A 27,192-nucleotide genomic window follows, 5' to 3' on the forward strand; every position below is an offset into this window, starting at 1 on the left:
GTTGTCTTTGTTTCATGTAATCGATCTTCGATGACATTGTTTCATGGTGTGGATGGCTATTGTTTGCGTTTAGATTTGTTGGCTTTTTCTTTGGTCGGTGAAGCATGGCCAGCTTTAGCATTGTACGAAAGTTAGCTAGGTAAGGCCTTCTCGGTTCTGCCCAAATGGACCTAGCATGGTTGCCTGACTTTCTTCGTCGCCTTAATTTTCTAAAATGCTGATGCGATCCTCAATTAGCTATCTACAGGACCATTTGACCATTGCGTCAACAACATTACTCTAAATCCAAAAGTATTTCAGAGATCCGGCGGTATCAAGCTTTGCTCACGATGCACCATCAATAAACGCAGAGGAAGAGCATCGGCATACCAAAAACACGTGTATCAATTTCCTCTTCCAGTGATAATGATAAAAATTGAACAACCAGAACATACTGGCACTTTCGAGCATTCCCAAGCTATTCAGTGAAAAAAGAATCTTCACGACGTGAGTGTAGTACAGATGGTTAGGTTTTGTATAGTAAAATCAATCCACCAGAGTTTGAGAGTTTAAGTCCTAAACTTCTCATTAATGCTCGCATTTTTATGGATTTATTTTAAACTTTTCGGCAATATTTATTTAGTTGAAGAAGATGTTTTCGTCGACTACAAAGCTTTTGATTTAACATGTATATTCATAAAGATGAGTATATGTATACATGAGCACCTATATATGTTTAAAAAAACTCACAGACGAGCCGAGCCGTAGTTTCTGCTGTTCCGTCTCGTGCCGCCTCCTCCTTCCTCCCTCCTTTCTTCTCTCTCTCCTCTCCCTCCGCTTCTCCGCCACCTCAAACACCAAAAAATTAGCAGCGACCCCAAAAAACCAGAGATTTTTTCGCACCAAAAAATTTGAGGAAAAAAATACGAGGGCGAAACCCTAGCGAGGGGCGAATTCCGCCGCGCATTGCCTCCCCCCGCGCGCGTCGCGTGCCGGAGCTGGGTCGTGGGGTCGCCGGCGGCCGCGGCGGCGCGGGCGAGGCGTCGTTGGTAGTGCTCCTCGGTCGCTGGTTGCGATTGAGCAGGCGGACGCGATCAGGAAGCGGGGTGCCGCAGCCTAGGCCGCCGGAGACGGCGGCAACGGGGACGAGGAAGAAATGGCGCTGTTCCGGAGGCTGTTCTACCGGAAGCCGCCGGATCGGCTCCTCGAGATCGCAGACCGCGTCTACGGTAACCCCGCCCGCCTCGTCCTCTTGAAATGTTGGGGCAATTCGCCAAGGATGCAAGGGGGCATGGAATTGCTCGCGATTTTTTTTATTATAGCTCTTTTAGCCTCATAAATTTAGCTGTTTTACGTAATAATTTGGTCTATACGGGAAGAAACTGCTAGTACAAGATTTTATTCTTTTCCCCCACATTTTATCACCAATGTCTACATTATGTACGTGCTGCATTAGTTACTTCTTTAAACACCATTCTAGTTTACTTAGGCCAATGCAAATGAATAATGTGCTGTTCTAACCTATGGAAAAGAACAAGTAGCTGTATAGCTAAGGCAAAACAGGCGCATGATCACTATCGTGCAGTTATAGTTTGAGAACTAGAACAAGACTGAAGCGGGGAGACAAAACTACGACATGAATGTGCCGCCCCTTTTTCCAATCACAACACTTAAATCTTGTGAGTCGTATAGGTTTTCAATATGTTACTGAACTGTGCGAACAGAGGCTCCAAAAATTATCATGTAGTGCTGCTATTCCCATATCTGATTGTTTTCAACAAGTAGTGCCTGCGAGCCTTGCACCATGCTGCTAAAATCTTCGTGAATATGCTTACAGTTACAAGTCCAGTTTGACATGAAGAGAAAATGACTGGTCTGTTCAATGCTTGCAGTATTCGATTGTTGCTTCTCGACAGAAACCATGGATCAATTCAAATACAAGAATTACCTGGACAGCATTGTGTTGCAGCTCCGTGAGCAGTTTGCAGATTCTTCATTGATGGTATTAAACTTCAGAGATGAAGGAAAAAGTCTGGTTTCAGGCTTGTTCTCCCTGTACAGAATTACAGTCAAAGATTACCCCTGCCAATACTTAGGATGCCCATTGCTTCCTTTGGACATCGTCATCCACTTCCTCAGGCTGAGCGAGAGGTGGCTTATGTTTGAAGGGAAGCAAAATATTCTGCTAATGCACTGTGAGAAAGGCGGATGGCCAGTGTTGGCATTTATGCTTGCAGCTCTTCTTCTGTACCGGAAACAATACAATGGGGAACAAAGAACTCTGGACATGGTGTACAAGCAAGCACCGAAGGAGCTTCTTCAGATGTTAACAACATTAAATCCACAGCCTTCTCATGTTCGATATCTACAGTACATATGCAGAATGGACTACGAGTTAGGGTTGCCCACACAACCTATTCCTTTCACCCTGGATTGTGTAATTCTTAGAGGAGTACCAAATTTCGATGGGGTAGGTGGTTGTAGGCCAATAGTTCGAGTATATGGGCAGGATATTCTAACGCTTGATAGAGGTCGCAATGCTCTTGCAACACCATTCAAAGCCAAGAAACATGTTAGGCGTTACAGACAGGTACCATCAAGCTCAGCTTAGATCTTGATCATTCTGCTATTTGTGTTAGTTACTTGTTAACTATCGTTGCAGGCAGACAACATGCCGGTGAAGTTAAATGTGGGATCATGCGTCCAAGGTGATGTGGTCCTTGAATGCTTGCATGTGGATGATGGCCTAGAAAATGAAAGGCTAATGTTTAGGGTGATGTTCAATACTTTCTTTATCCAGTCTCACATTTTACAGTTGGACTTTGAGCACATTGATGTCTCTTGGGATGCTGATCACCGGTTCATAAAGAACTTCAAAGCAGAGGTAGGCCATGCTTTTTTCTTACATGTCTGGGGCAACTTATTATCAAATCAATTAATGTTAATTGCAAGTGCATGCCTGAACCAGGTACTCTTTTCAGAGTTTGATGCTGAATCTGATGCGTCTTCCGAAATTGCATCCGGTGATGATGATGATGATGACGACGACGACTGTGGTGATGAGATAGAAGTTGGCTCTGCTGATGAGTTCTTTGAAGCAGAAGAAATCTTCAGTAGTCTTGACTTACATGATGGACACAAGGATGCTGATTTTCGTTCCATAGCTTCTTCAGATCGTACTTCAAGCGTTGAAGCTAGGAAAATCTCACCATTTTCCAGTCTTGAGCTGAGCAGTGATGATATTGATGGATCACCAGAAAATAAAATCGATGACATGAATATGTCATTTGGAATACTAAATGATGAAAATGCATGCACATCTGTTGACACCAATATTATGCATGAAGATATAACGAGAGTAGTGTCAAGTTTGGAAAGTACAACAGATGGAGGCAGAGACAGCATCAATTCGAGTTCTGCTACCTACATAGATAAAGATGATGGCTGCACAGTTGAAAACAGCGATTCAAGGCAGGACAGGATAGTGGATCCCAAGCAAGACTTGAGTCATACTGATAACGTGCTGGTCAAAGAGGTGATTATATTGGAAACCAATAGTCCAAAGGACATTCAGATGATCAAAGAAGTAATCATATCTGAAGTCACCGCTCCAAAACAAGTGCTGGAGGGCGAGATTGAATTAGGCAATGCAGTCCACAATTCAGAAAGCATCATATTGACGGAGGCTGATAGTACTGAAGGACTTAACATTGACATTGCTCTCAAACAGGATGAGGGAGATAGTCCAAGAGAAGAATGCGTTACTTCTGTCAATGGCACCAAACAAGAAAACAACAGTAATACGGATCAACCTAGCATCAGTGACACAAACGTACTAGTGATTGAGCCCGCAGATCAGAATAACAGGATGGAGCCTCCACTAGTAGGGAGGCCACACCTGCAGAGCACAAGTGCTACCATGATTTTAAATTCTGGCGAGCAAAAGATTAAGCAGTCTGATGCTTCCAATAACAATGGAGCTGCAGAACAAACAGAGGGAACGGAAGCTTCTGTATCCAACTCGACAGGCCAACCTTCGAATATTTCTTCTGTGAATATGCTATCTGAAGGTTTTAGCCTGGAAGCAAATGGCACTCTAACTCATGCCAGTGCAAGTACAGTTACAGCTGACTCGTCTCGACTGGCGCTAAAGAAAAAAACTTTTCTTCCTTTGTCAACACAACGTATTTTTGCTCCATACTCTCCCAGGCGTAATGTGCTCCGTTCAGCATCGACAGATTTGTCCTTTCTATCTCCATTGCAAACAGAATCTAATCAGAACTCTGTTCCTTCTACAAGCGGGAGGGATGTTGTTACTACACCTTCAGTGTCTCCACCGCCCCCATCCTCTACATCTCTGAGATCATCCCTAGTAAATCCCCCTCTACGACCAATCAAAACTGTTTCATCTTTACCTTCATCTTCATCATTGGAAGCATATATAGAGATGTCAACTTCCTATTCTCCATTATCACATGTTAACCCTCATCCTCCCTTGATGTCATTATCACCACCTCGACAACCTTACCCAGCAAAGACACATGAAAAAGATTTACATGCAGGTAGTCTATCTTTTCCTGCTTTGCCTGCTTCCAACAGGTATGCATCTCACCCTCCAGCGCCACCCCCACCTCCTCCTTCACGTACTCTTTGTACTAAAATTATTTCAAGCACCTCAATATCTCATCATGCACAAAGAAGAGAAAAAGGGTCTTGCTCCTCTAGTCCTCGTAGACAAACTATTCTCAACCTAGGTTTTTCCTCTCTAACTTTACCATCCAAAAGTAGTATAGTGATGACAGACTTTATCTTAGGAGCCTCTGATTTTATAGACATGGAAGTAACAAACAGAAGAAATATACCAACTGACATGTATGTTCCAACTACCAGTGAAGATACAAAGTATTTCTTTCACATGCCTCATTCTTTATCTCCCAAAACTTCTCAACATAGTACACCACAGCCTCCACCTCTGCTTCCTCTACTGCCACAACTACCATTGCCAATTACAGATAGTGAATCAGTACCACTTATAAGCTCAAAGTCTTCTTCAGATTGTTCATATAAAGAAGCAGCAACACCACCAGGAAAACAACCCCTCTCTCCACCTCCACTTGGAGCAAATGATCCTTCAAGTTCAAAATTTAAAGAGGAAGTACCTCATGAACAGCCTTTAGATCCTCCTTTGGAAGCATGCAAGGAATTCTCGTGGCATGAACTGATCAATGAAACCCCACCCTCCACAGTTCATATAAAAGAACATGGAGCCATTCCAACCCCACCACATCCACCCAGCTGGCATAGGGGAATTTCACCTGCTCATATACTTACACGTCAACCCCGTCACCCACCTTCAACACCACCTGCAGCCCCGCCTTTGCCACCACACTTGTCTTTACTCCCATCTCTAGAACCTTTGCCCTCACCTTCAGTTACACCCTCAACAGAATCCTTGTCATCTCCCCATTTACCTCAAACACCAGCCCTTCATATAAATGATATATCATCCCCGTCTGCCCCACCACCATCTCCACCGCCTCCTCCACCTCCGCCTAGAGAGCATGAAGTAATTTGCCCTTTGCCTCCAATTTCACCTAAAAGGCATGATGTACCCTCACCTCCACCACCACCTCCTTTTGGACAACATCAAGCACTTTTGCCTCCTTCCATTTCCCAGGATCATGTAATAGCTCCACCTCCACCTCTAACAAGGGATGCTGGAATTCCGCTGCCACCACCACCTCCACCTAGAGAGAGCGCTGGGAATTTCCCTCCTCATCCTATTGAAGGAAGCCCATCTCCAACTCTACTAGAATGTCAAGTTAGAGCTCCAATTCCGCCATCACCTCCTTTTTGTGAAGGAAAGGAAAGAATTCCACCTCCAATTTCTCTTGAAGGAAATAAAACAACTCCACAGCCTTCTCTTATTAGAGGACGAGAAGGAACTCCACTGCAAGATGGATTTCAAGGTGGAGCTCCACCTCCAACAGCACCTCTTGGAGTGCATGGAGGGGCTCCATCGCCGCCGCCACCACCTCCTGTAGCATGTCGAGTGGCTCCACCGCCGCCGCCGCCACTTCCCGGAGGATGCGAAGGGCCGCCTCCACCTCCTCTGCTACCTCCTGGTGCACATAGTGGAGCTCCACCGCCGCCACCACTTCCCGGAGGATACGAAGTGGCACCTCCACCTCCTCCGCTACCTCCTGGAGCCTATGGTGGGGCTGCACCGCCGCCGCCGCCACCTCCCGGAGGATATGGAGGGGTACCTCCACCTCCTCCTCCACCTGGAGGAATCGGAGGAGTTCCACCTCCACCACCGCCTATTGGAGGGATAGGAGGTACTCCAACTCCTCCACCTCCCGCAGGATTTCGAGGTGGAGCTCCGTCTCCTCCTCCTCCTCCCGGAGGATATGGCGGGACTCCTCCACCACCTCCTCCTAGAGGGCATGGAGGAGTAGGTGGCCCCCCTCCCCCACCAGGTGCACCTGCTCCTCCAATGCCCCCCGGAATACCTGGTGGCCCCCCTCCACCTCCTGGAGTACCTGGTGGCCCCCCTCCACCTCCTGGTGGACGAGGTGGCCCCCCTCCACCTGGTGTAAGAGGTCTTCGTTCCTTGGGCGCAACCTCACTTACTGTAGCACGGAAGTCATCTCTAAAACCACTGCACTGGGTCAAAGTAACAAGAGCAATGCAAGGAAGTGTATGGGCAGAAATTCAAAAGCAAGATGCTGATAGGTACTCTCTGTTATTTCAACTGTTTGTTTGCCAGAAGATATAAATTCTCGTAACTTGCTCTGATGATCTAATGTCGCTATCAGCTCAATTCTCGCAAAATATATATTTAGTGCATCCTTATTCTGCTAACTAATAGCACCATCTATGCAGCGATTCCGAGTTCGATGTGAGTGAACTGGCATCTCTTTTCACTATTGCTCCAAAGGCCAAAGGTGGCGCAAAAACAGAAGGGGCTGGAAAATCTATTGGTTCCAAAACTGATAAGATTCACCTGGTAACTTGTTCCAGCAATTTCATCTAGCTCTGCTATGCTACTGGATTCTGTAGTGGCATCAAAGTTTATAGTGCATAGCATGTCAGCATCATGAAATTTCCTATATTTTTCCGCACTAAAAAAACTGTAATATCCTTTCAGAGGGCAGGTCCATACAATGTAGACAGAGTGCAGTACTCTATTCAATTTTATAGAATGTCAATTACTTTAGGTTTAAACAAGCATTATACTATGCTTGCTCTTTAACATACTCGCTCCGTCCCAAAAAGCTTGTCTTAGATTTGTCTAGATACGGATGTATCTAGATACGGGTAACATGATATATCACATGTAAGGTCATGCACAGAAGTAGTGTAAACTGTCTCCTCCAAGTTACCATGTGAGACTGAAGTCATGGTAATGTTGAGACCATGCAAGTTGCAACGGCCTTTTTCGTGAACTAAACTTAGTGTAGGGAAAGAACATAGATGGTATTTCACACTCGGTTTTGCATTTGTAGCATGTCTTAATTTTTAGCTACCTCAAAGTATGCTTTTCTGACTCTAAGCTGCTTGCATTGGACTTTTTTAGTTATATTTCCTTTCTGACAACAAAACTTATGTCCTTGTGGTGCAAATAAAAACCCTGAAAGTTTTGTTCATGTCCTTGGAAAATCCACAGATGGATATAAGACGGGCAAATAACACAGAGATCATGTTGACGAAAATCAAAATGCCACTCTCCGAAATGATGGTAAGTATCTCGCTACTAGCTGACGTCTCTTTGTTTCTAGAGAACATGCAAACAGCACATGCACATATTTTCACCGAGTAGGGAGCAGACATGCATACAAGGGAGCTTAGCGGCAAAGTCGGCAAGACAAACGCCATAAGCAACCCTGGTAGGTGGTAGCAAAGAGGGCACATACTGTCATTGGAAGGGCAAACCTGTTGATTGCTCAAGTTCCTTCTAGTTAGTGTAGAAGATCCAGCATAGTTTGTTTTCATCAGTTTTATTGAAGTGTTAGCATGAAGATTGGGTATTAACTCAAATAAATTATCAGTGATGTAGAATAGAGGAGGGGCGTACCAGCCAGTGGCTCAATGTAGTGTGTGTGATGCTGTGCAGCTCACCAGACATGTCTGGCTGCCCTCTTCTAGGTCAGCCCCAATGGGCCTGGGCCACTTGGGCCAGCAATACATGGCCACACATTCAACACTCCCCGTCAAGAGGGGTGATAGATATCTATCATTCCCATCTTGTCACAAGCTAAGCTGCATTCTCTGGTTCCCAGTCCTTTAGTCAAGCAATCTGCAATTTGTTGCCCTGAGCTCACATACCCTATCTTGATAATCTCAGCATCCAGCTTTTCTTTGATAAAGAATCTGTCAATCTCCACATGTTTGGTCATATCATGTTGAATCGGGCTGTTTGCTATATTAATTGCCGGCTTGTTGTCACACCATACATTCATGCAACTGGTCTTCAGTATCTTCAGCTCTTCTAATAGATTCCTTATCCATAACAACTCACTCAGTCCCTGAGACATGGCTCTGTATTCAGCCTCTGCAGTTGATTTGGAAACAACAGGTCGTTTCTTGCTTCTCCAAGACACTAGATTTCCTCCTACAAAGACACAATAGCCTGAAGTTGATCTCGTGTCATCCAGGCAGCTAGCCCAATCAGCATCACAATAACCATCTACAACAAGGTGTCCATAACTCTTGAAAAACAGTCCTTTCCCAGGAGTACCTTTCAAGCATCTCAAGATTCTATGTACCGCCTCAAGATGTTCACTTCTAGGCTCATGCATGTATCTGCTCACAACACTTGCTGCAAATGCAATGCCTGGTCGTGTATGACACAAGTACAACAATCTCCCAACTAATCTTTGATATCTCTCCTTATTCACTGGCTCTCCTGACCGAGCTGTCAGTTTGTGGTTTTGACCTATTGGAGTTGATGCTGCCCAACATCCTAGCATTCCTACATCGCTTATAGGAGATCTAAAGTATACTTCCTCTGAGATAGTGCAATCCCCTTCGCAGACCCAACCACTTCTATGCCCAGGAAGTATTTGAGTCGGCCCAGATCTTTGACTTCAAAGGCCTTACCCAAACACTCTTTCAGTCTTGCTATTTCTTCTTTGTCATCCCCTGTGATAATAATATCATCCACATATATGGCAAGTATAGTGATTTTCCCTTGTTTATGTCTGTAGAACAGTGTATGACCACCGTTACACTGCCCATACCCCATACTACATACAACATGTCTGAACTTGTCAAACCATGCTCTCGGAGACTGTTTCAGACCATACAGAGATTTCCTTAACCTGCATGCCTTGCCAACAGTCTCAGACGTAGAGAAACTGGGATCTCCATGTAGACCTCCTTCAGGTCCCCATGCAAGAAAGCATTCTTCACATCAAGTTGATATAAGGACCGCTCGAAATTCACTGCACAAGAGATCTGGATCCTCAGTGATCATCTTTGCTACTGGAGCAAAGGTCTCATCATAGTCAATGCCGTAGGTCTGGCTGTACCCCCTCGCCACAAGCCTGCTTTGTACCTTTCAATCTTCCCTTCTGCATTCTGCTTCACAGTGTATACCCACTTGCAGCTGACTGCCTTCTTTCCTGTTGGAAGAGGTGTTAGTACCCATGTCTTGTTCTTACATGATGCCTCCAGCTCCTCTATCATAGCTGCTCGCCACTTTGGATCCACTTTTGCTGCCTTCCAATCAGTTGGAAGAGACACCAGCTGAAGAGAAGCAACAAATGCTTTGTGGCTCGAGATAATGCTTCATAGGAAACATAATTTCCAATATCATTGGCATCGAACCCATACTTTGGCGCTGGTATCCCTGATTTTTCTCGAGTACCTTTTCTCAAAGCAATTGGCAAGTCTTCTGTGTCAGATGAGCTTGCATTGCTACCTTGCTGCTCCCCCCTGCATCTGTGTTGGTGGCTCCCCCTGAACATGATGCTGTCGTCTTGAATAAACTTGAGGATTGCGCTCCTCATTCACCTTCTGCCACCTATGGGAATCATCACCTTGCTTCCGTGAATACACCTTTAGCTGCTCCTCTTGCTCTGCTGTCCACCTCGGTACACAACCGATCTGGGTGGGAGTACTGTCTGCCTGACTCGGCACCCCATCAGTCACAATCGGTCCTTCACTCTGTGGTGTTATCATTTTCTGGGGCTGCTGCTCGCTTCGCTGTACCGGAATATCACCCTCAATTGGTTGCTGCAGCACTGAATCGGCACCACCACCACTCTCCCCCTCTTGACCTGTCACAGTAGACTGGGTATGACTTTCAAAGTTTCAAGTAATCCACTAAGATCAGTTTTCTCACCATAAAATGGTTCGGATTCCCTAAAGGTGACATCCATGCTCACAAAGGCCCTCCGTTCAGATGGACTCCAACACTTGTACGCGATGTACGCGCCAACTGCGCCAGCCCATGGATGCTTTGCGGGGACTCCAACTTGATCTATCGAGATGAAGACAAAAACAACGGGAACATCAACAGACGCATGGTGGGACGCTTCCGCCGCGTTCTCAATGACCTCGCGCTTAAGGAGGTTTACCTCAACGGTAGGCGATACACTTGGTCGAATGAGCAGACCCCGCCCACGCTGGTTCACCTTGACCGTGTCCTCTGCACTGCGGACTGGGAGGAGCGGCACGGAGAGTGCCACCTTCGCTGCCTTGCCTCGGTTGTCTCCGATCATAGACCGCTCCTGCTTGACTGCTCGCCATTGCCCCCGGCGCATCGGCGCTTTCATTTCGAGGAGTACTGGACGCGCATTGCGGGCTTCCAGGACGTGGTTGCGGCTGCTTGGAGTTCGGTGGACGACCCGAGCCCGTTTCGCCGCATCATGCGGCGCTTGCAGGCCACCGCGCGCATGCTCACGAGCTGGAGTGCTCGCGCCGTGGGCAACATCCGCGACCAGCTCGCGATCTCGCGTGAGCTGCTCCTGCGCCTTGACTCGGCCCAGGAGATCCGCCAGCTAACACCCCACGAGGACTGGCTCCGCCAACAGGTCAAGCTGTCATATCTTGGCCTGGCTTCGCTGGAGCGAACTTTGGCGCGATAGCGCGCGCGCATCTCTTCTCTCAAAGATGGCGACGCCAACACATCCTTCTTCCATCGCCAGTGCACCTATCGCAAGCAGAAGAACATGATCCACTCCCTGATGGTTGACGGCACCGTGCTCACCGATCATGCGCGCGCACTTCGACTCCCTGCTCGGGACCGATCACCCTCGAGATTGCGCCCTTGACTTGCAGCACATCATCGAGTCGACCGTCCTCGACGACCTGGAAGCCCCATTCAGCGAAGACGAGATTTGGCAAGCAATAAAGCGCCTACCAGCGTGCAAGGTGCCCGACCCTGATGGCTTTACCGCGGAGTTCCTCCGATCCTGCTGGCCCGTCGTCAAGCATGACTTCGTCTGCGCCTTCCAGCAGCTCCATGCGCTCCGGGGACGAGGATTCAGCTGCCTGAACCAAGCGCTGCTCACGCTGATCCCAAAGCGCGCTGACGCTGCCAGCCTGTTTGACTACAGGCCCATCAGCCTAATCCACCTCGTCACCAAGATCTTCGCAAAGATGCTATCCCTCCGCCTAGCGCCCAAGCTGAATGACTTGATCAGTCCCATCCAGAACGCCTTCATCCTCGGGCGCAGTCTCCACGACAATTTCTTGATCGGGCGACAGTTGGCGCGCCTCCTCCACCAGCTAGGAGCCTCGCGCATCCTCAAGCTCGACCTCACCCGCGCCTTCGACTCTGTCTCGTGGCCCTTTCTCTTCGAGGCCCTGCGTCAATACGGATTCGGCGACCGCTTCCTCGGCTGGATCGCGATCCTGCTATCATCGGCCAGCACCCGAGTCCTTCTTAATGGCGCGCCTGGACCTGCGATCTGGCATCGATGTGGACTCCGCCAGGGTGACCCTGTGTCACCGCAGCTCTTTGTGCTTGCTGTCGACACGTTGGGGCGCTTGTTCCGCCGAGCTGCTGAGCTCAACGTTCTGCAACAGCTGCACCCCCGTCGCGCGATTCCCATCATCTCGCTTTATGCCGACGACGTCATCCTCTTCTGCCACCCCTCGCCTAGCGATACATTGGCGGTCAGAGAGATCCTGCAGCTCTTCGGCTGTGCGTCAGGCCTGCGTGTCAACTTCCAGAAGAGCACGGCCACGATAATCCGTTGCGCGGACGATGAGGTCGCCCCAGCCGTCGCGACCCTGGGATGCCCCCTCGTGGAGTTCCCCATCACATATCTGGGCATCCCCCTCACCTTGCGACGCCCGACGGCCGCCCAGCTGCAGCCCGTCGTCGACAAGACTGCCGGGAAGCTACCCACTTGGAAGGCGCACCTCATGAACAAGGCTGGTCGCCTCGCCTTTGTCAAGTCCGTCCTCAGTGCAATTCCCCTGCATCAGCTCCTTGTGCTCGCGCCGCCGAAGAAAGTCTTCAAACTCCTTGAGAAGATCCAGAGAGGATTTCTTTGGGCTGGCCGTGCCGATTCTCAAGGCGGCAATTGCCACGTGAATTGGCGCCGCGTCTGCCGCCCTACCAGCCTGGGCGGCCTTGGCATCCACGACCTGGAGCGCACGGGCCTCGCCTTGCGCACTAGATGGCTCTGGTTGGCACGCACTGATGGAAACAGAGCATGGGCTGGCCTCGACCTCCAATTCTCAAGCGAGGAACGTGCATTCTTTTTCGCGTCCACCTCCATGCTCATTGGCGATGGTCGACGGGCATTGTTTTGGGAGGACCGCTGGATCAATGGGCGATCCATCTCTGAGATCGCTCCTCAGTTGTACGCCCTCATCCCCAAGCACAGACGCAAAAGCAGAACAGTGGCAAACGGTCTTCAAGTGCACCAGTGGGCTTCAGACATACATGGCACTCTTGGCATCCAAGAGATTGGCCAATACTTGCTAACCTGGCGGGCCATCGCGCATACCACCCTCTCTGCTGAACCGGACCAACTCCAATGGAGGTGGAATGCTTCAGGCACATACACTGCACAGTCCGCGTACCTAGCCACCTTCCATGGCTCTGCATTCTGCCCGGCATGGCAGCTTACCTGGAAGAGCTGGGCACCTCCGCGAGTGAAGTTCTTCCACTGGCTCGCTAACTTGGGACGCTGCTGGACGGCCGATCGCCTCGCCCGCCGCGGATTGCCGCACCCTCCTCGCTGCCCGCTCTGTGATCAGATGCCGGAATCGATGAACCACCTGATCCTGGAATGCTCCTTCACCAAGCAGGTTTGGCATGACGTCCTGTCTTGGCTGCACCTACCTTGCAGCGCGCCTAATGGTGAGGGCTCCCTATCTATCTAGTGGCGCACAGCGCGGCAGGCCACGCCCAAGCCGATGCACAAAGGGCTCACAACCGCAATGCTGCTGATCCCTTGGATGACATGGAAGCATCGCAACGATTGCGTCTTCAATGCCGCAACACCATCGACTAGCGTCTTGGTAGCAAGGATCAAGGAAGAAGCTGCGCTTTGGGCAACCGCAGGTGCTCAAGGCTTGCGTGTCATCCTCCCACAGATCTGGGACGTCCACTGATGTTTTTTTTGTGTTTTGCCTGTCTCAGAGCCTCCTAGGAGGATGTAACAAACTACTCCCTCTGTCCCAGAATATAAAAACGTTTTTTACACTATGCTAGTGTTAAAAACGTTCTTATATTTTGGGACGGAGGGAGTATCTCTCTTTTCAATATAATGAAACGCAAAAGTCTTTTGCGTTTTCTCGAAAAAAAAAACTTGTAGCCGTGCTGCCCAGTGAAGATACACTTGACAGCCTGTGGATCCAATTTGCCCACAGATGGCTTGTGATCCCTGACAAAGCAGACACAACTGAACAGCTTGGGAGGAACCACACAATCATTCTTTCCCAGAAGTAACTCAGAAGGTGACTTCATACCCAATACTCTCGATGATGTGCGATTGATCAGGTGTGTCGCAACCATCACTGCTTCACTCCACAAGAATTTTGGCACATACATTGTAAACATCAGTGATCGAGCAACCTCCAGAATATGTCGATTCTTCCTTTCTACCACTCCATTCTGAGGAGTGTCCGGACATGAGGTTTGATGCAAAATCCCTTGCTCTGATAAGAAAGTCCCAAACACTTTGTTCACATACTCGGTGCTATTATCACTTCTTATCACATGCACCTGAACATTGAAGTGATTTTTCACATAGGCATTGAAAGTCTTGAAGCATTGGAAAGTTTCATCCTTGTGACGCATTTAGATCCATGTCATACGTGAGTGGCAATCAATAAAGGTCACAAAATACTTTGCACCACTAACTGACACCACCGGACTTGTCCACACATCCGAGTGAACAAGCATGAATGGGGATATACTTCTAAGTCCCTTACTCACATAAGACGTCTCGTGTGTTTTGCAAACTCACACGCATCACATTGCAGCTTGTTATTATCTAGTCCATGCATTACATCAGGAAACAGCTGGAACATTTTATCAAAGGATACATGCCCCATTCTGTAGTGATGTTTCATGGCCCCAGACTCTTCCACAATTGCCGCAAACACTGGGCTGCCCACCACCTCGGTCCCCAGCAGCCGGTCCTGACCCACAGCGCAGACCCGCACCTCCCGTGCAGCAACAGCACCAGCAACCACCCGAGCAGCCTCTCTTCCTCTTCAGCCGCCCGAGGACGAGGAAGAGCTCGAGCAGGGGTTCTGCCTCGGGTCCAAGAAGCAGCCACCCGCGCAGCCCCGCCTGTCCGCTCTCCGCGTCGCGCGCGCAGCACGCCGCCACCGCCGCCGCCGATTTGAGCCCCCGCCGCAGCCTCCTCGCCGGACCCCACCGCCGGCCAGCTACTAGACGATCGTGGCGTCTGATACCAGGTAGAACAGAGGAGGGGTGTACGAGCCAGTGGCTCAATGCAGTGTGTGTGATGCCGTGCAGCTCACCAGACATGTCTGGCTGCACTCTTCTAGGTCAGCCCCAATGGGCCTGGGCCACTTGGACCAGCAATACATGGCCACACATTCAACAAGTGAGTTATAGGGAAATTTAGTTTTGCCACCGGGTTCTTTCACCCGAAAATTTGCTTGGAAGTTCTTTGCATATTTGTTTTTCAGAATCACATTCTTTTGGTGAACTTGAGAACTCAGTTCATGGCCTAAAGCTTTTAAAATCCCATCTCCCTGTTTTTTACGTGAACTTTACACCAATTTAATTCTGGTTTTTTAGCGAGTTGAGTCAATAGTCAAATAAGTTTAAAGTGTGCTGTTAATTCAGGAAATCTTCCCGCAAAAATAATAATCAGGAAATCATTCTCTTTTTTAAATTAAGTCACGTGACTGCATATATTTTTTACATAGTAATTGTACTTTCTCTACCGATATGTCTTTACTTTCTCTGCTCATAATAGAGTGCTGCTCTGGCCTTGGACGATTCAGTTTTAGACGCTGATCAGGTTGAAAATCTCATAAAGTTTTGCCCAACAAAAGAGGAAATGGAGCTTCTAAAGGTTGTTTCCAAACTAACACTTCCTTGAATTTTCCCCTTGTCTCTAGTATAATCATGAACAATTTTTTTCTACCTATTTTGTAAATTTGGCTGGCAGAACTTTACAGGAGACAAGGAAACTCTTGGAAAATGTGAACAGGTAAATCTATATCTTTTGGCTTACACGCATTACTCTAATGCAAATATCATGTTTCATCTAAGTTTACCTGCTTATCACATAATTTATAGCTTCCTTCTCTTATATATTTCTCTGGTCATATTTTATCTGAATTGAAGTTTTAAATGACATTTTACATTTGTACCTCAGTTTACCTTACTATTTATCTTTTTCCTATATATGCAGTTCTTTCTAGAATTGATGAAGGTGCCAAGGATTGAATCTAAGTTTAGGATATTTGCTTTCAAGATTCAGTTTCAGACACAGGTCATACACCGTTAAGTTTTAGAGATTAAGGTCATTTGTGTTGTTCATGGCTTTCTCACTCTCCACTTATTTATTTCCTGCTTAGATTAGGGATGTTAGAAAGAATTTGCTGACCGTGGCATCGGCTTGTGAGGAGGTAAACATTCTAACAACTAAGGTTTCTCACGTTCAGTATTCATGTTTAGCACGCGAGAACTCATTTCTGATATGCCAATCAGCTCAGAGGCTCTGAGAAGCTGAAGGTGATCATGAAGAACATTCTGTTAATTGGGAACACATTAAATGAAGGGACACCAAGAGGTAGTGTCTTCGCTGATTTCTAACTATCCTATTAGACTATTAGTTGGGAAGAATGCTCCAACTATCTATTGTACGGTACTATTTTGGGGAGTAGATTGAAACTGTATCAATACCAGTTTATTGCATCTTCAGGGTTTTTTGTTTACCAAACAATTTTATCCTCTGCCTCGTACCTTTTTAATTTCAATTTCAATTTCTTTTTTGCTATTCCCTTGCAGGCCAGGCTGTTGGTTTCCGCTTGGATAGTATCCTAAAACTTGTAGAGACCCGTGCAACCAGCAGTAGAACAACACTAATGCACTTTCTTTGCAAGGTATGGAAATAATTGGCCGACATTGATTGATTAAAAAATGAGGAAAATAATATTATATAGTTAGCTGATTCATGGCAATCCACGTAGAACCCCAATCCAGATCATGCAAACTAGTTTGTGGTTTGGCAATGATCTGCTTTGTGCCAGTTGAGAATGGGGGATGGCAAACACCATTGACAATAACCTGATGGCAAGGTGCAGTAGAGGATGGATGCTCGAGAGTCGATAGGCAAAGTGAGAACAAGGAGGGGTGCTTGATTGGCAGGGGCAGGCCCACCTCAATTCGAAATGAATACACAATTTCTTTTGTGTAAACATACATGTGTATTGGCATATAAACTGATAAATAGCCTAAAACGACTCAACAGCCTAAATAGGCTTTATCTCTTGCCTCCCATGCCCCACCTGCCATCCCATGAAGTCCCGTGGTGCTCTCAGCGCTTCCTGATCTCACCTGGCCATCTGATGACTGGTAATTCACAGCGCTCTGGCTCGAGAGGCAAATCCGAACATTCCATGGGTTAGCCTGGTATAGTGATATTATGATGACAACAGCACCCCCATCCTTCCACTCGTGTGGGTTCTTTTGGTGGCATGATGCCTTCAGCCTCGTGACAAGTACAAAAGAATCGCCAAATATTAATAGAGGCGACAAAAAAAATCCTTTTTAATTGATCCTTGAATTGAGCGGCCTCTCTGTTAGGACAACAGCATCACCTCCTCCTTCCACTGATGCGGGTTCTTTTTGGTGGTGTTGATGTCTTCGGCCTTTGCAGGGGCGGAGCTAGCATGTGGTCAATGGTGTCAAATGACACCAATGATTTTTCGCTAGCCTACTTTAGAGGTAACAAAATACTCTTTACAAATACGCAATGCTACCACTATACTTACAAATATGACACCAGCAATAATTTTTTCTGGGCAAAGGCCGGAGCTCAAGGGCTCAGGGTCGTTTTGCCATCATCCTGGGATGTCCACTGAGCCCCTGACGGCTGTGTAAAACTGCCTCCTAGGAGGATGTAAATTCCCTCTCTTTCCAATTCAATGAAACGCAAAAGCCATTTGCGTTTTCTCGAAAATAATTTTTTCTGGCTTCGCCCTGGGCCTTTGTGACAAGTAAAAAAGAATTGCCAGATGTCATTAATAGAGGCGGCAAACATCTCCTTTGTATGTGATCCTTGAATCGAGCGGCCTCCCTGTGAGCTTTATGCCAGACTTCACTCTTTCACCATAAATGACCAGCTTAGCTTTTTGGATGATCAGCCTAGCTGTCAATATCCTTCACATGTTTCACCTTCTGCTTTCTAGTCAAGCCTACAATGAGCTGCTTTACCTTCATCAACATCTTAACAGAATGTCAGAATCTACCTTCATGATCTCAGTAATGATGTCTGGAGCTGCATCTGGGGTCAAAAAATTGTCCAAGGTAAAAACTAAATAAGTCTCCAAGGATCACCAAACCCATGTCATCTTAAATGGCTCTGGGCCTGCAACTGCAAGTGCAATCCTAAAGTCAAGGCCTTCTCCTGGCTCCTACTCCAAGACCGACTTAACACCGGAGACATGTTAATCGGAAGGAACTAGATTTGACAGTTCCACCTGCGTGCTTTGTGGACACGATACTCTAGAAACTCACAATGTGTTATTGTAAATGTAGACGCGGACCTTAGAATCACAATGTGTTATAAATTTGAAGAAACCAATCGCCAATATTTTTCTTGGTTCATGGCTTCATGCTGCATATTGTGCATTCATACAGTATGCTTCAAAACTTAATGACTGGTTTAAGTGTTCTTCAGTCCCTTGCAGGAAAGTCACCAGAACTACTGGATTTTCATGAGGATTTAGTTAGCTTGGAAGCTGCTTCGAAGGTATTGTGCATGCTGACTAATATGGATGACTTACATTGATAATATTTACTAAATATTCTGGAGTTATTTAAACAGTTGCAATTGAAAGCATTGGCGGAGGAACAGCAGGCAGTTGTAAAAGGGCTAGAGAAAGTTGAACAGGAACTAACTGCTTCAGAAAGTGATGGGCCAGTTTCTGATGTTTTTCGGAAGGTACATTTCCCATCCTTCTGAGACCATTTGCTTTTAATGAAGTGTTTTGGTAGCTATTTTGTATTTTTCAATATTTTCTTGTATGGTGCTCTATATATTTGTTGCTTCAATGCAATGTAGACTTTAAAGGAGTTCCTTGATGATTCTGGTGCTGATGTACGTGCCCTATCAGCACTCTACGCTGATGTAGTAAGCCTTTCGTGCCCCTCCCTGCTTTCATTACTAATAGTGTACACTTCAAATTTGCCCACTTTTGACGTACAAGTGCTGACAGGGTAGAAGTGCAGATGCACTTTCCCTTTATTTTGGAGAAGACCCTGCAAAATACCCTTTTGAGCAAGGTAATTTCCATGCCAAATTATCAATTGAATCAGTCTATGTGAGATGGTTCTGAATGAATGTATATTTTATATTTCCTCCTTTTCCAATTATGCTTGTGAAGTTTTAGTGAAGATAGTGTGTTGTGACCATTGATGCACTAAGATGATAGAGTGAGAAACTAGAGACTATGGATGTGTTTGGTCTGATTTAAAATGGTATAGGCAGACTGCACCTGCCCTTCACCAAGACAACACTACATTTTCAGTTTTTCTTCTGCAATAAGTTAATTGACGCTTCATCTGGAAGTGTGGAGCCAGGGCTCAGAAAACTTCTTGAGGTTCATTGGTTGATGTTATAACAAGCTAAAGGCGAGATTTTGAACCTCGGCTGGATTAATGAGGATTCTCTCCGAAGTACTCCTAGCTAGACTTCTTTGTGGTGATTTTGGCTTATTGCTACCTGTCCCCAGTTTTATCAATACTGGTTGAGTGGTTGCCTGGTTGGGATCACCATTTACCTGATCGTCTGATCTGCTTGACTAGCTTGCTTATTTGCCTCTAGAATACTCCTATAGTTTGCTCCTTATCAGATCTGCTGTAGTTAATTTCCCTCTTCAGTTTTCTCTCTTTGAGCCAGTAAATATCAAATGGCAAACATACATGTCTATGAACTACAACAGTTCCTTTTATGCGATTTATGACCTGCTTTATCATTTAATCCATGTTAAATGTCTTTCTTTCACTTTGAAATTAAAAAATGGCATCAATGTCCTGAACTCCTCCTTGCATGTCCTCATCTATCTCCAAAATAAAGCAAGCATTTGCTAGTAATTCGATATCCCTCTTATCTCTTACTCATACTGAATCTTGAAAACTACGCAGTTGCTTCCACCCTTCTGACCTTTGTGGGGTTATTTCGGAAGGCGCATGAGGAGAATCTCAAGCAGATCGAGGCTCAGAGGAAGAAAGCGCTGAAAGAAGCGGAAAAGGAAGCAAGCCAGGACAGAACTCCTGTAAAATTGAAAGATGGAAATGTAGGATCACCAAGGTCGCCCTTCAAATGATATCTGTCCTGAAACTTGGATACGGTCATCAGTTTTTCCTCAGCAGACGACCTCTGCCAGCCATGCAGATCTTCAGGAGGCTCGACTGTCGCCAGATGCATGACTTCCTTGGGGACATCTCATGCCTACAAGACAAGGTAACATACAATTATGCATATGCTCTGTTTCATCCTAACTCGTGAAATGTTCTTCTCGGTATAACCCTAACCTAGAATCACTTATTTGGTTTCGTACAGATGCTTCCAGTTGGACATCCACGTTTGATAGCCCATGACACTGTACAAAGCTAACCCAGCACCTAACGTAGGTCCATGTGTACAGATTTCTTATTAGATTTTCCCCCATTTGTTTTACACTAGCAGTAGCAGCAGGAGTAGGCCAGTGGTTGTAAACTAGGAAAATGAAAAGAATGTAAGCAATGATTTGTAGTCTAGAAGAAATAGAAAAGGATTAGTGTTGTTACCACAGGAAATTTTCCAACCAACAGATTAGGCGGTTTTGAAACGATAGACAGGTTGACACACATCACTATAGCTCAACCAGGTGATTCTACAATATGTATACTGATCTTTGTGTAACCGCTTTGCACAGTCATGCTTTCGATTTGTTGCCAAATCATGCATCGAGGTGCTTGTGCATGAACCCTGTCTTGAAAGAGCAAAATATGCGGTTTGTTCTCCTGATCAACTGAAGTGATAGCTTCAGTGTTTTTGTCTGATGATGTGCAAAACGGGAAATGGTCCTCTGTTGCTAATTCACACTGCACTCTCTTCTCTTCTGCTCCCTCCTCTGTCCCCTAATCACCCATTTCATCTGTGGTGTATGGAACTGCATCTTATGTTGTAATTGTTCTTTTTTTGTGGTCCTTGTAACTGCATTTTCCGTTGAAGTTACAGCATTGCTGGCAAAAAAGTTCTGCCTTGAGACTGGCAGTAATGCTGCACTTTCAATGCTCCGTATGCTGAAACATAGAAATTTAAACCTGACAGATGTGATCACCAGGGCAGAGCTTGAGATATTCTTCTGTACTATAGTGTCTTCAACAACGGTCCATGTGAAACAATTTTCAACCAAAAAAGTACAGAATGTTGAACCAACCCATATCATTCTTCGTTTCTTTCCTCTTTTTTTTGCACGGTGCAAAATCCACTGGTTATTTATTTCAGTTTGACGGAGTATTTTTTTTCTGCTGTACAATAGAACCATCTTTTACATTTCATTTCCATGCCAACATAAAAAAAAAGGAAACAAACGAACAAAACTATTCAGGAAAAAAGGGAAATAATGTAGAGCTATCCCAGTTTACTACTGTATAGTGCATGTTTCTCTGGACCGTCTGATGAGACCCTCCCAAGAGTTTCTCAGAATCACAAAGCTACGCGGCTATTGTCTGACTATGCCTGGAGGTCGCCCTTCTCCTCGGGCTCCAGCTCTCTCAGCTCATCGGCCTCGCTCCTCCTGCAGCTCCGGTAGAACATGCAGCTGACGATGATCTCCAGCACCACGCAGAGCGCGTGGATGTATGCGATCGAGAAGGCCTCGCCGGCGACGCCCGGCGCCAGTCTCCCGGCCTTCCGGCGCTGCGACACCACCCGCAGCTGGAACAGCGCCTCCGCCGCCGCCATGCCCAGGTTGGTGGGCAGCGCCAGCGCCAGCGCGGTGGGCACGCGGCCCCTGATGAGGACGCACGCGCGCAGCACCGCGGCGTGCCCCGCGCAGCGCTCCTCCATGGCGGCCACCACGACCGCGAGGTTGCAGACGACGGTGGCGACGCCGACGGCCACGGAGTAGGCGATGGCGCCCGCGGCGGAGAGCGCGAGCGTGGACGCGCGGGAGGTGAAGCCCAGCAGGTCGGCCGCGCCGAAGGCCAGGAAGAGCAGCGAGAAGGCGGCGGCGTTGGCGGAGAGCATGGCGAAGGAGCCGACGAGGTGCGTGGCCACGAGCGCCGGGTACGCGCGCGCCACGGCGCCGCAGGGCGGGAGCGACATGCGCCCCCGCCGCCGCCGGTCGTGCGCCGGGTCCGCGCGGAGCACGCCGGCGACGCAGGCCTTGGCGAGCAGCAGGACGGTGAGCGCCACCGGCAGCGTGGCCGCGTAGGTGAACACGGTCTGCGACAGCTTGCCGTTGAGCAGCGCGAAGAAGGGCGACGGCGGGAACCCCGCGGCGTGGAACATCCCCCGGAGCCGCGACGACACGCCGCGGAGCACCGCCCCCGACGAGGAAGACGACGACGACGCGGCGGCCTGGGACGCGAGCACGGCCGCGGAGAAGGGCAGCGCGAGCATGGCCGCCACGGGGCTGAAGCAGTGGTAGCCGTTGAAGAAGGCCGCCACGGCCGCCCTCATCACCCTCCCGGCCTTCCACGACGACGCGCCGCCATACCCACCAGTCAGCAGCCCTCCCCTCCTCACCATGACGACGTGCGGACGGGGCGATAGAGAGGTCGGGCACAGGCAGCAATGAGTAATGCGGTGCTGTGTTGTGTAGCTCGAGTGGCGGAGTTTTTATGGTTGGTTGCGATGGTTGGCGGGAGGTCAAGAGAGGAGGAAGGAGGATGAGTGTGTGTGAGTTGATCCGGGCCAACCACCGGCGGAAGGAACTGACACCGTAACTGCAAGAGGAAGAAATCAGAAATGGACAGGAGGACCGGAGAAGAAGCAAGCAATCCACTCCTATGCCCAATTTAATATATATAGTACTGTGTGCGAGTACCAATTAGGCTAGAAATTAATCATCGCCATTTTTATCAGACGATGAGGCTGGCTGTATATCCACCGCGTGTTTCTTTCCTTTTCTTTCCGTTCCTTGCCTGTTATATGTGCGTACAAAAGAGGCGCATTGTGTTTGCCAAATGAGAAAAAGAAAAGAAGAGGGGCGCATTGTAGGCGACGTGCGTGCGTGCGTCGGGTGCAAGCTAGATACTAGCTAGGTTGGCGATGGATGCATGCAGATCGAGCTAGCGGTGCGGGTGACGACGAAGGGGTTTCTTGCATCACATCCCACTCAATGGAGGGATATGTGTGCAGCTTTCGGACGGACGTGGAGGGGGCCTGGCGGTGGAACCGTGGCAGCGATGGTTCCGACGTTGCATATGCCGTGCGTTTCAAGTGCCTGCCTGTCCACAAGGGCGCTCAGCATCATGTGTGATGTGTCTGTGTTTTTTTTTTACTTTACATTATTATTATTACTGTCTCGGTCAAGTTATTTTAGCCCCTCGATTCCATATGTTTACTTTATACCTAAATGATAAGTATCACAAGTATGGCACATAGTAACACCGTCCTGGCGTTTTTTTAACTAAAGCCCTGTTCGGCAACCTTTTAAGAAAGGGAGAGCTCGCGGAGCGTGGTTCTAACCCCTCCTTCAATCGTAATTGCACGTAGCTCCGCTCCGAGCCGGCGTTGCGGAGCGGAGCGGAGAGATGCTGAACGCTCCCTAAAATTGCCATCCGAAAAAAAACAAAGCCCTAAAAAACTAAAACTTGTCATACAAATAGAAAGTTGACATGCTTCACAACTAAAGCTGCTATCCTTGACTAATTAAAGTACCATAAAAAACGTTAAGGTGGAATTGCTTCGTGCCACACATGTGACATTTATCATTTGCCAAAATGATAAGTGCGACTTATCAGGTCCCTTTACCCAAATGATTTAACCTTTTTTCAGCGAAGGAGCAGAAACTTTGTATTAAACAAACTAGCATTATAATTAAATTCATGAACAGAAAAGAAAATACAATCCAGTCCGACGGCATACACACCGTCGGGCCGGAAAAAAAGCCGAATGAACCATTATTGCAACTCCCATCCGGTAACTGGGGCCCGACATGCACATCTCGAGCGACGAGGCTGGCGGAGGATGAGGAGGCCGACAATCTATCGACGGACCGGAGCAGGGATGGCAACATAGGAAGAGCCCTAACCGCCTTTGGCTTGCATCTGTTTGCATGCATGCCCTAGAAACGCTTTTCGCCCGCGACTCGTGTCACCAAGTCATATTCTCTCTCTTTTTTGTTAGTCAAGTGAAAATCAACTCAATTGAAGTGCTTACAAATATTCTAGCTAGATTTAAAATAGCAATTGAAAAATTAAGTACTCACTAGCCAACCGCCCAAATTTCAGCTCATTTGCACAAATGTATTAGGAAAAGAATATCACGTTTTTATTTGCTACTTCAATTTCTTTACCGAAGTTTGAAACTATTCAGAAAGTCCAAACTTTTTACGAAAAATAAACCACAACTCAGTATGTCGGTTGTTTAAATTTCAGCTCATTCGCAGTGACAACTTGGAAGAAAATCTTTTTTGAGTTGGTATCTCAATATTTGAGACAAATTCCGGACCATTCAATTTTTTTTAAGAAAATAGAAAAAATCAAACATAATTTATTGAGCTGGTTGTTCAAATTTCCGCTCGCGCACATTTTAGGAGAAAATTGCTTTTGAAGTCACTACCTCAAATTCTGATGTGGACAAAGAGGAGGATGAAGATAATGTACAAGCTGAAAGAGGCTGGAAATTTAAACAATATTAAGAGTTGAGGAAGGAGGTAAACCTCATCATGGGCAGCCCAATCCGATGACCCGGTCGGAGAGGTGTCTTAGACGGTTTCACGCAAAAGGGCTAATCTAGACTTATTCTCTTCAGGGTAAAATTTATATGGGTGTAAAGGAGCGAAATTCAGGAAAGTTCCCAACTGCTCCCGAGCACAAATGAGCTCGTGATGAACAGTAAATCTAGAAGAAAAAAAATCAAAAAATTATGATTCTTTTAGCAAACTTTGACAAATGTTTTGAGTGCCTGCAAAGTTCCACCATGGAAGACATTCGTGAAAGTGGCGGCAAAAGAAATCAACACTCCAAAATGTTTTTGAAAATGGCATTTTGGAGCATCGATCTTATTTTTTTTCCACGACTTACACTAATGTGATTTCAAAGATGAAAATTTGTAAGCACTCAAAACATTTGTCAATGTTTTCCCTAAAAAATAAGATTTTTTTATTTTTTAATGCTTTTACTATTTTTGAAAGATAATATTTTTACTATTCATCTAGGCTCATTTGAGCTCGAGCTAAGAATAGTCGTGTCCTAAAATTCATGAATTCACTTGTAGCATGCACTACATTGAAGCAATATTTCCCCTTTTCCACAATATATTAGAATTTTGGATGCATAGAAACGATGGACATGCTGTGCGCGGAAAAAGAATAGGGGACACACACAACAACAAAAAAATGTCCGCTGGGGTCAAAGTGGGACGACGGAGTCCAACTGTCACTCTCGCTGTTGGGTGAAATTAGGTCAGACACCGAATTCCACCACCGGCCCATGCACTCAATTGGCGGTTACCACGGTTGATCATTTTGATACTATAATATAATCAGTTGGCCTAGTGCTGGTGCTGGTTCTCCAGCTTTATTTACCCAACATTAGACTATTATTATTAGTTTATCTGGATGGAGGTTAGTTATGTTGCTTGCTTGCATGTGCTTCACTTGGAATGGAAGCTACCTCAGACTCTTCAGAGTCATACGCAACTATAGCCATCTATTATTTTTTATTTTCATTTGAGGAACGAGCACTTGCATGTAGTTGACAAATGATAAGGCAACATGCCTGTGTAAATTAAAATTAAGGGTTGAGGCAGCATGCATATGATATCCCTAACATGCTATCTATTTCAAAATATGTTTTGTTTAATGTGATTCCTTCCATTATCCGACCCCCACTTGAATATCGGATACCTTTTCTTAATCTGGCATCTTTGAATATCTTTTTCATGGGGTTTCAGTTATTTGGAATTTTTTCCTATATGGTTGTTCCATTTGAAGATTAGGACATCTGTGATTTTTAGCCATCTGTTATTTTATTTTGGTTCCTACTGCTGAACCATGACATATCTGTATTTATTACCGACTGATTCTCCTATCATCTCTAGCCTTGTATAGGTTAACTTCTAAAGATATTGTAGGGTTAGTTGGCTTGTCACGCAAGACATTACTTGTATATATTATAACAGACTCTGATGAATACAATTAAGTTGCATCCTATAGTCTTCTACATGGTATTATAAGTTTTCTTCCGATCTCCATCGCTTCCGCTCTAGGCCGCCGCCGCCTACTCCTCTTCTGCCGCCGCCGCTTCCTCCCAAGCTGCCGCCGCTGCACCTAAACCCTAATCCTCCCACGCCACCGCCGCTGCTTCCTCTCTAAGCCGTTGTCGCTGCACCCATCTAAAACTCTAACCCTTCTAGGCCGCCGCCGCCACCTCTCTCCTCAGCCGCCGCGGCCACCCTCCAAACCTACCCTCCCGCTGCCGCTCTTGTCCAAGCCACCGCCGCACCTTCAACATGGTTGGTTCCGCTTCCTCCCTCGCCAGCTCCACCACCGTTCTCGCCTTCACCTCCGATCACCTCAACGAACTTCACATCAAAGACCATGTCCCCGATGTTCTCAAGCTCGACTCCCCATCCTACAATGCATGGCGCACCTACTTCGCGCTACTTTTCCGCTCCTACCACCTCATCGATCATGTTGATGGGAGCATCGACATCCGCGACATGAAAGGTGACGACGAGTGGCTGGCCGTCGACGCATGCATCGTCAAGTGGATGTTCCTCACGATCTCGCGAGGGTTCTTCGACATCGTGAACTGCCGTGACCCATCCGCGCACGTCATCTGGACGCGGCTTTGCGACCTCTTCATCGACAATCAGCTCCAACGCCGCATGTTCCTCCAAGGGGAGTTTTTCACCATGCAGCAAAACGATCTCACAATCGACGAGTACTGCACGAAGCTGAAAGTACTCTCCGATGAGCTTCGCGACGTCGGCATGGTGGTCGATGACTCCGTCCTCCTCACCAACCTCGTCCGCGGCCTCCACCCCGACCTTGGCCACTCCATCACGAACCTCACCCTCACCACGCCCTCCTTCGCGAAGGCCATCACTTACCTGCGGATGGAAGAGAAACGCCTCTGTCACGCGGCCCGGTAGGTGCCTCATGCCGCGCTCCACGTTGGCACCAACGGGGGCCTCACCGCCCCCAGTCGCCTCCTCGCGTGCCGACTCCACCGCCGCTAGCCGCCCCCGACCACGGTCGCCAGAAGAAGAACGGGGGGGGGGGGGGGGGGGCGACGGGTGGGCCCGCAACCCAGGATCCACGGCCCGCCAGGCCGCTACACCCGCCGCTGCCCCGGCCGCGGCGCCACCGCCT

The 27,192-nt window shown here is 47.3% G+C and overlaps 3 protein-coding genes across 14 annotated transcripts; 2 read left to right on the forward strand and 1 right to left on the reverse strand.

The window, feature by feature from the left end:
• Positions 1-752: 752 nt before the first annotated feature.
• Positions 753-20,625, forward strand: LOC125508038 (formin-like protein 12). 12 transcript variants are annotated; one of them, XM_048672583.2, is made up of 18 exons: positions 753-1,208; positions 1,872-2,569; positions 2,642-2,863; positions 2,948-6,714; positions 6,865-6,988; positions 7,649-7,720; positions 15,402-15,500; positions 15,597-15,638; positions 15,843-15,923; positions 16,009-16,059; positions 16,142-16,223; positions 16,442-16,536; positions 18,336-18,407; positions 18,483-18,599; positions 18,720-18,788; positions 18,874-18,940; positions 19,802-20,120; positions 20,220-20,625. In XM_048672583.2, exons 1-17 carry the CDS (start codon positions 1,136-1,138, stop codon positions 19,981-19,983), a joined length of 5,913 nt encoding a protein of 1,970 aa, XP_048528540.2. In that variant the 5' UTR covers positions 753-1,135; the 3' UTR covers positions 19,984-20,120; positions 20,220-20,625. The 12 variants fall into 12 exon arrangements, with proteins under 12 accessions (XP_048528540.2, XP_087381721.1, XP_048528542.2 ...); XM_087525595.1 differs by lacking the exon at positions 20,220-20,625 and having other exon boundaries at positions 18,879-18,940; positions 19,802-20,117; XM_087525596.1 differs by lacking the exon at positions 753-1,208 and having other exon boundaries at positions 2,447-2,569; positions 2,646-2,863.
• A 446-nt stretch (positions 20,626-21,071) lies between these two features.
• Positions 21,072-22,770, reverse strand: LOC125508039 (uncharacterized). Its single transcript, XM_048672593.2, has one exon. The coding sequence runs from the start codon at positions 22,395-22,397 to the stop codon at positions 21,378-21,380; it is 1,020 nt and encodes a 339-aa protein (XP_048528550.2). The 5' UTR covers positions 22,398-22,770; the 3' UTR covers positions 21,072-21,377.
• Positions 22,771-26,327: 3,557 nt separating this feature from the next.
• On the forward strand, positions 26,328-26,972 carry LOC147970461 (uncharacterized). Its single transcript, XM_087523448.1, has one exon. The coding sequence runs from the start codon at positions 26,328-26,330 to the stop codon at positions 26,970-26,972; it is 645 nt and encodes a 214-aa protein (XP_087379574.1).
• The last annotated feature ends 220 nt before the right edge of the window (positions 26,973-27,192 follow it).

The sequence above is a fragment of the Triticum urartu genome, chromosome 5A (genome assembly GCF_056163025.1).
Source record: "Triticum urartu cultivar PI428250 chromosome 5A, HENAU_Tu73, whole genome shotgun sequence".
Classification (NCBI taxonomy): domain Eukaryota; kingdom Viridiplantae; phylum Streptophyta; class Magnoliopsida; order Poales; family Poaceae; genus Triticum; species Triticum urartu.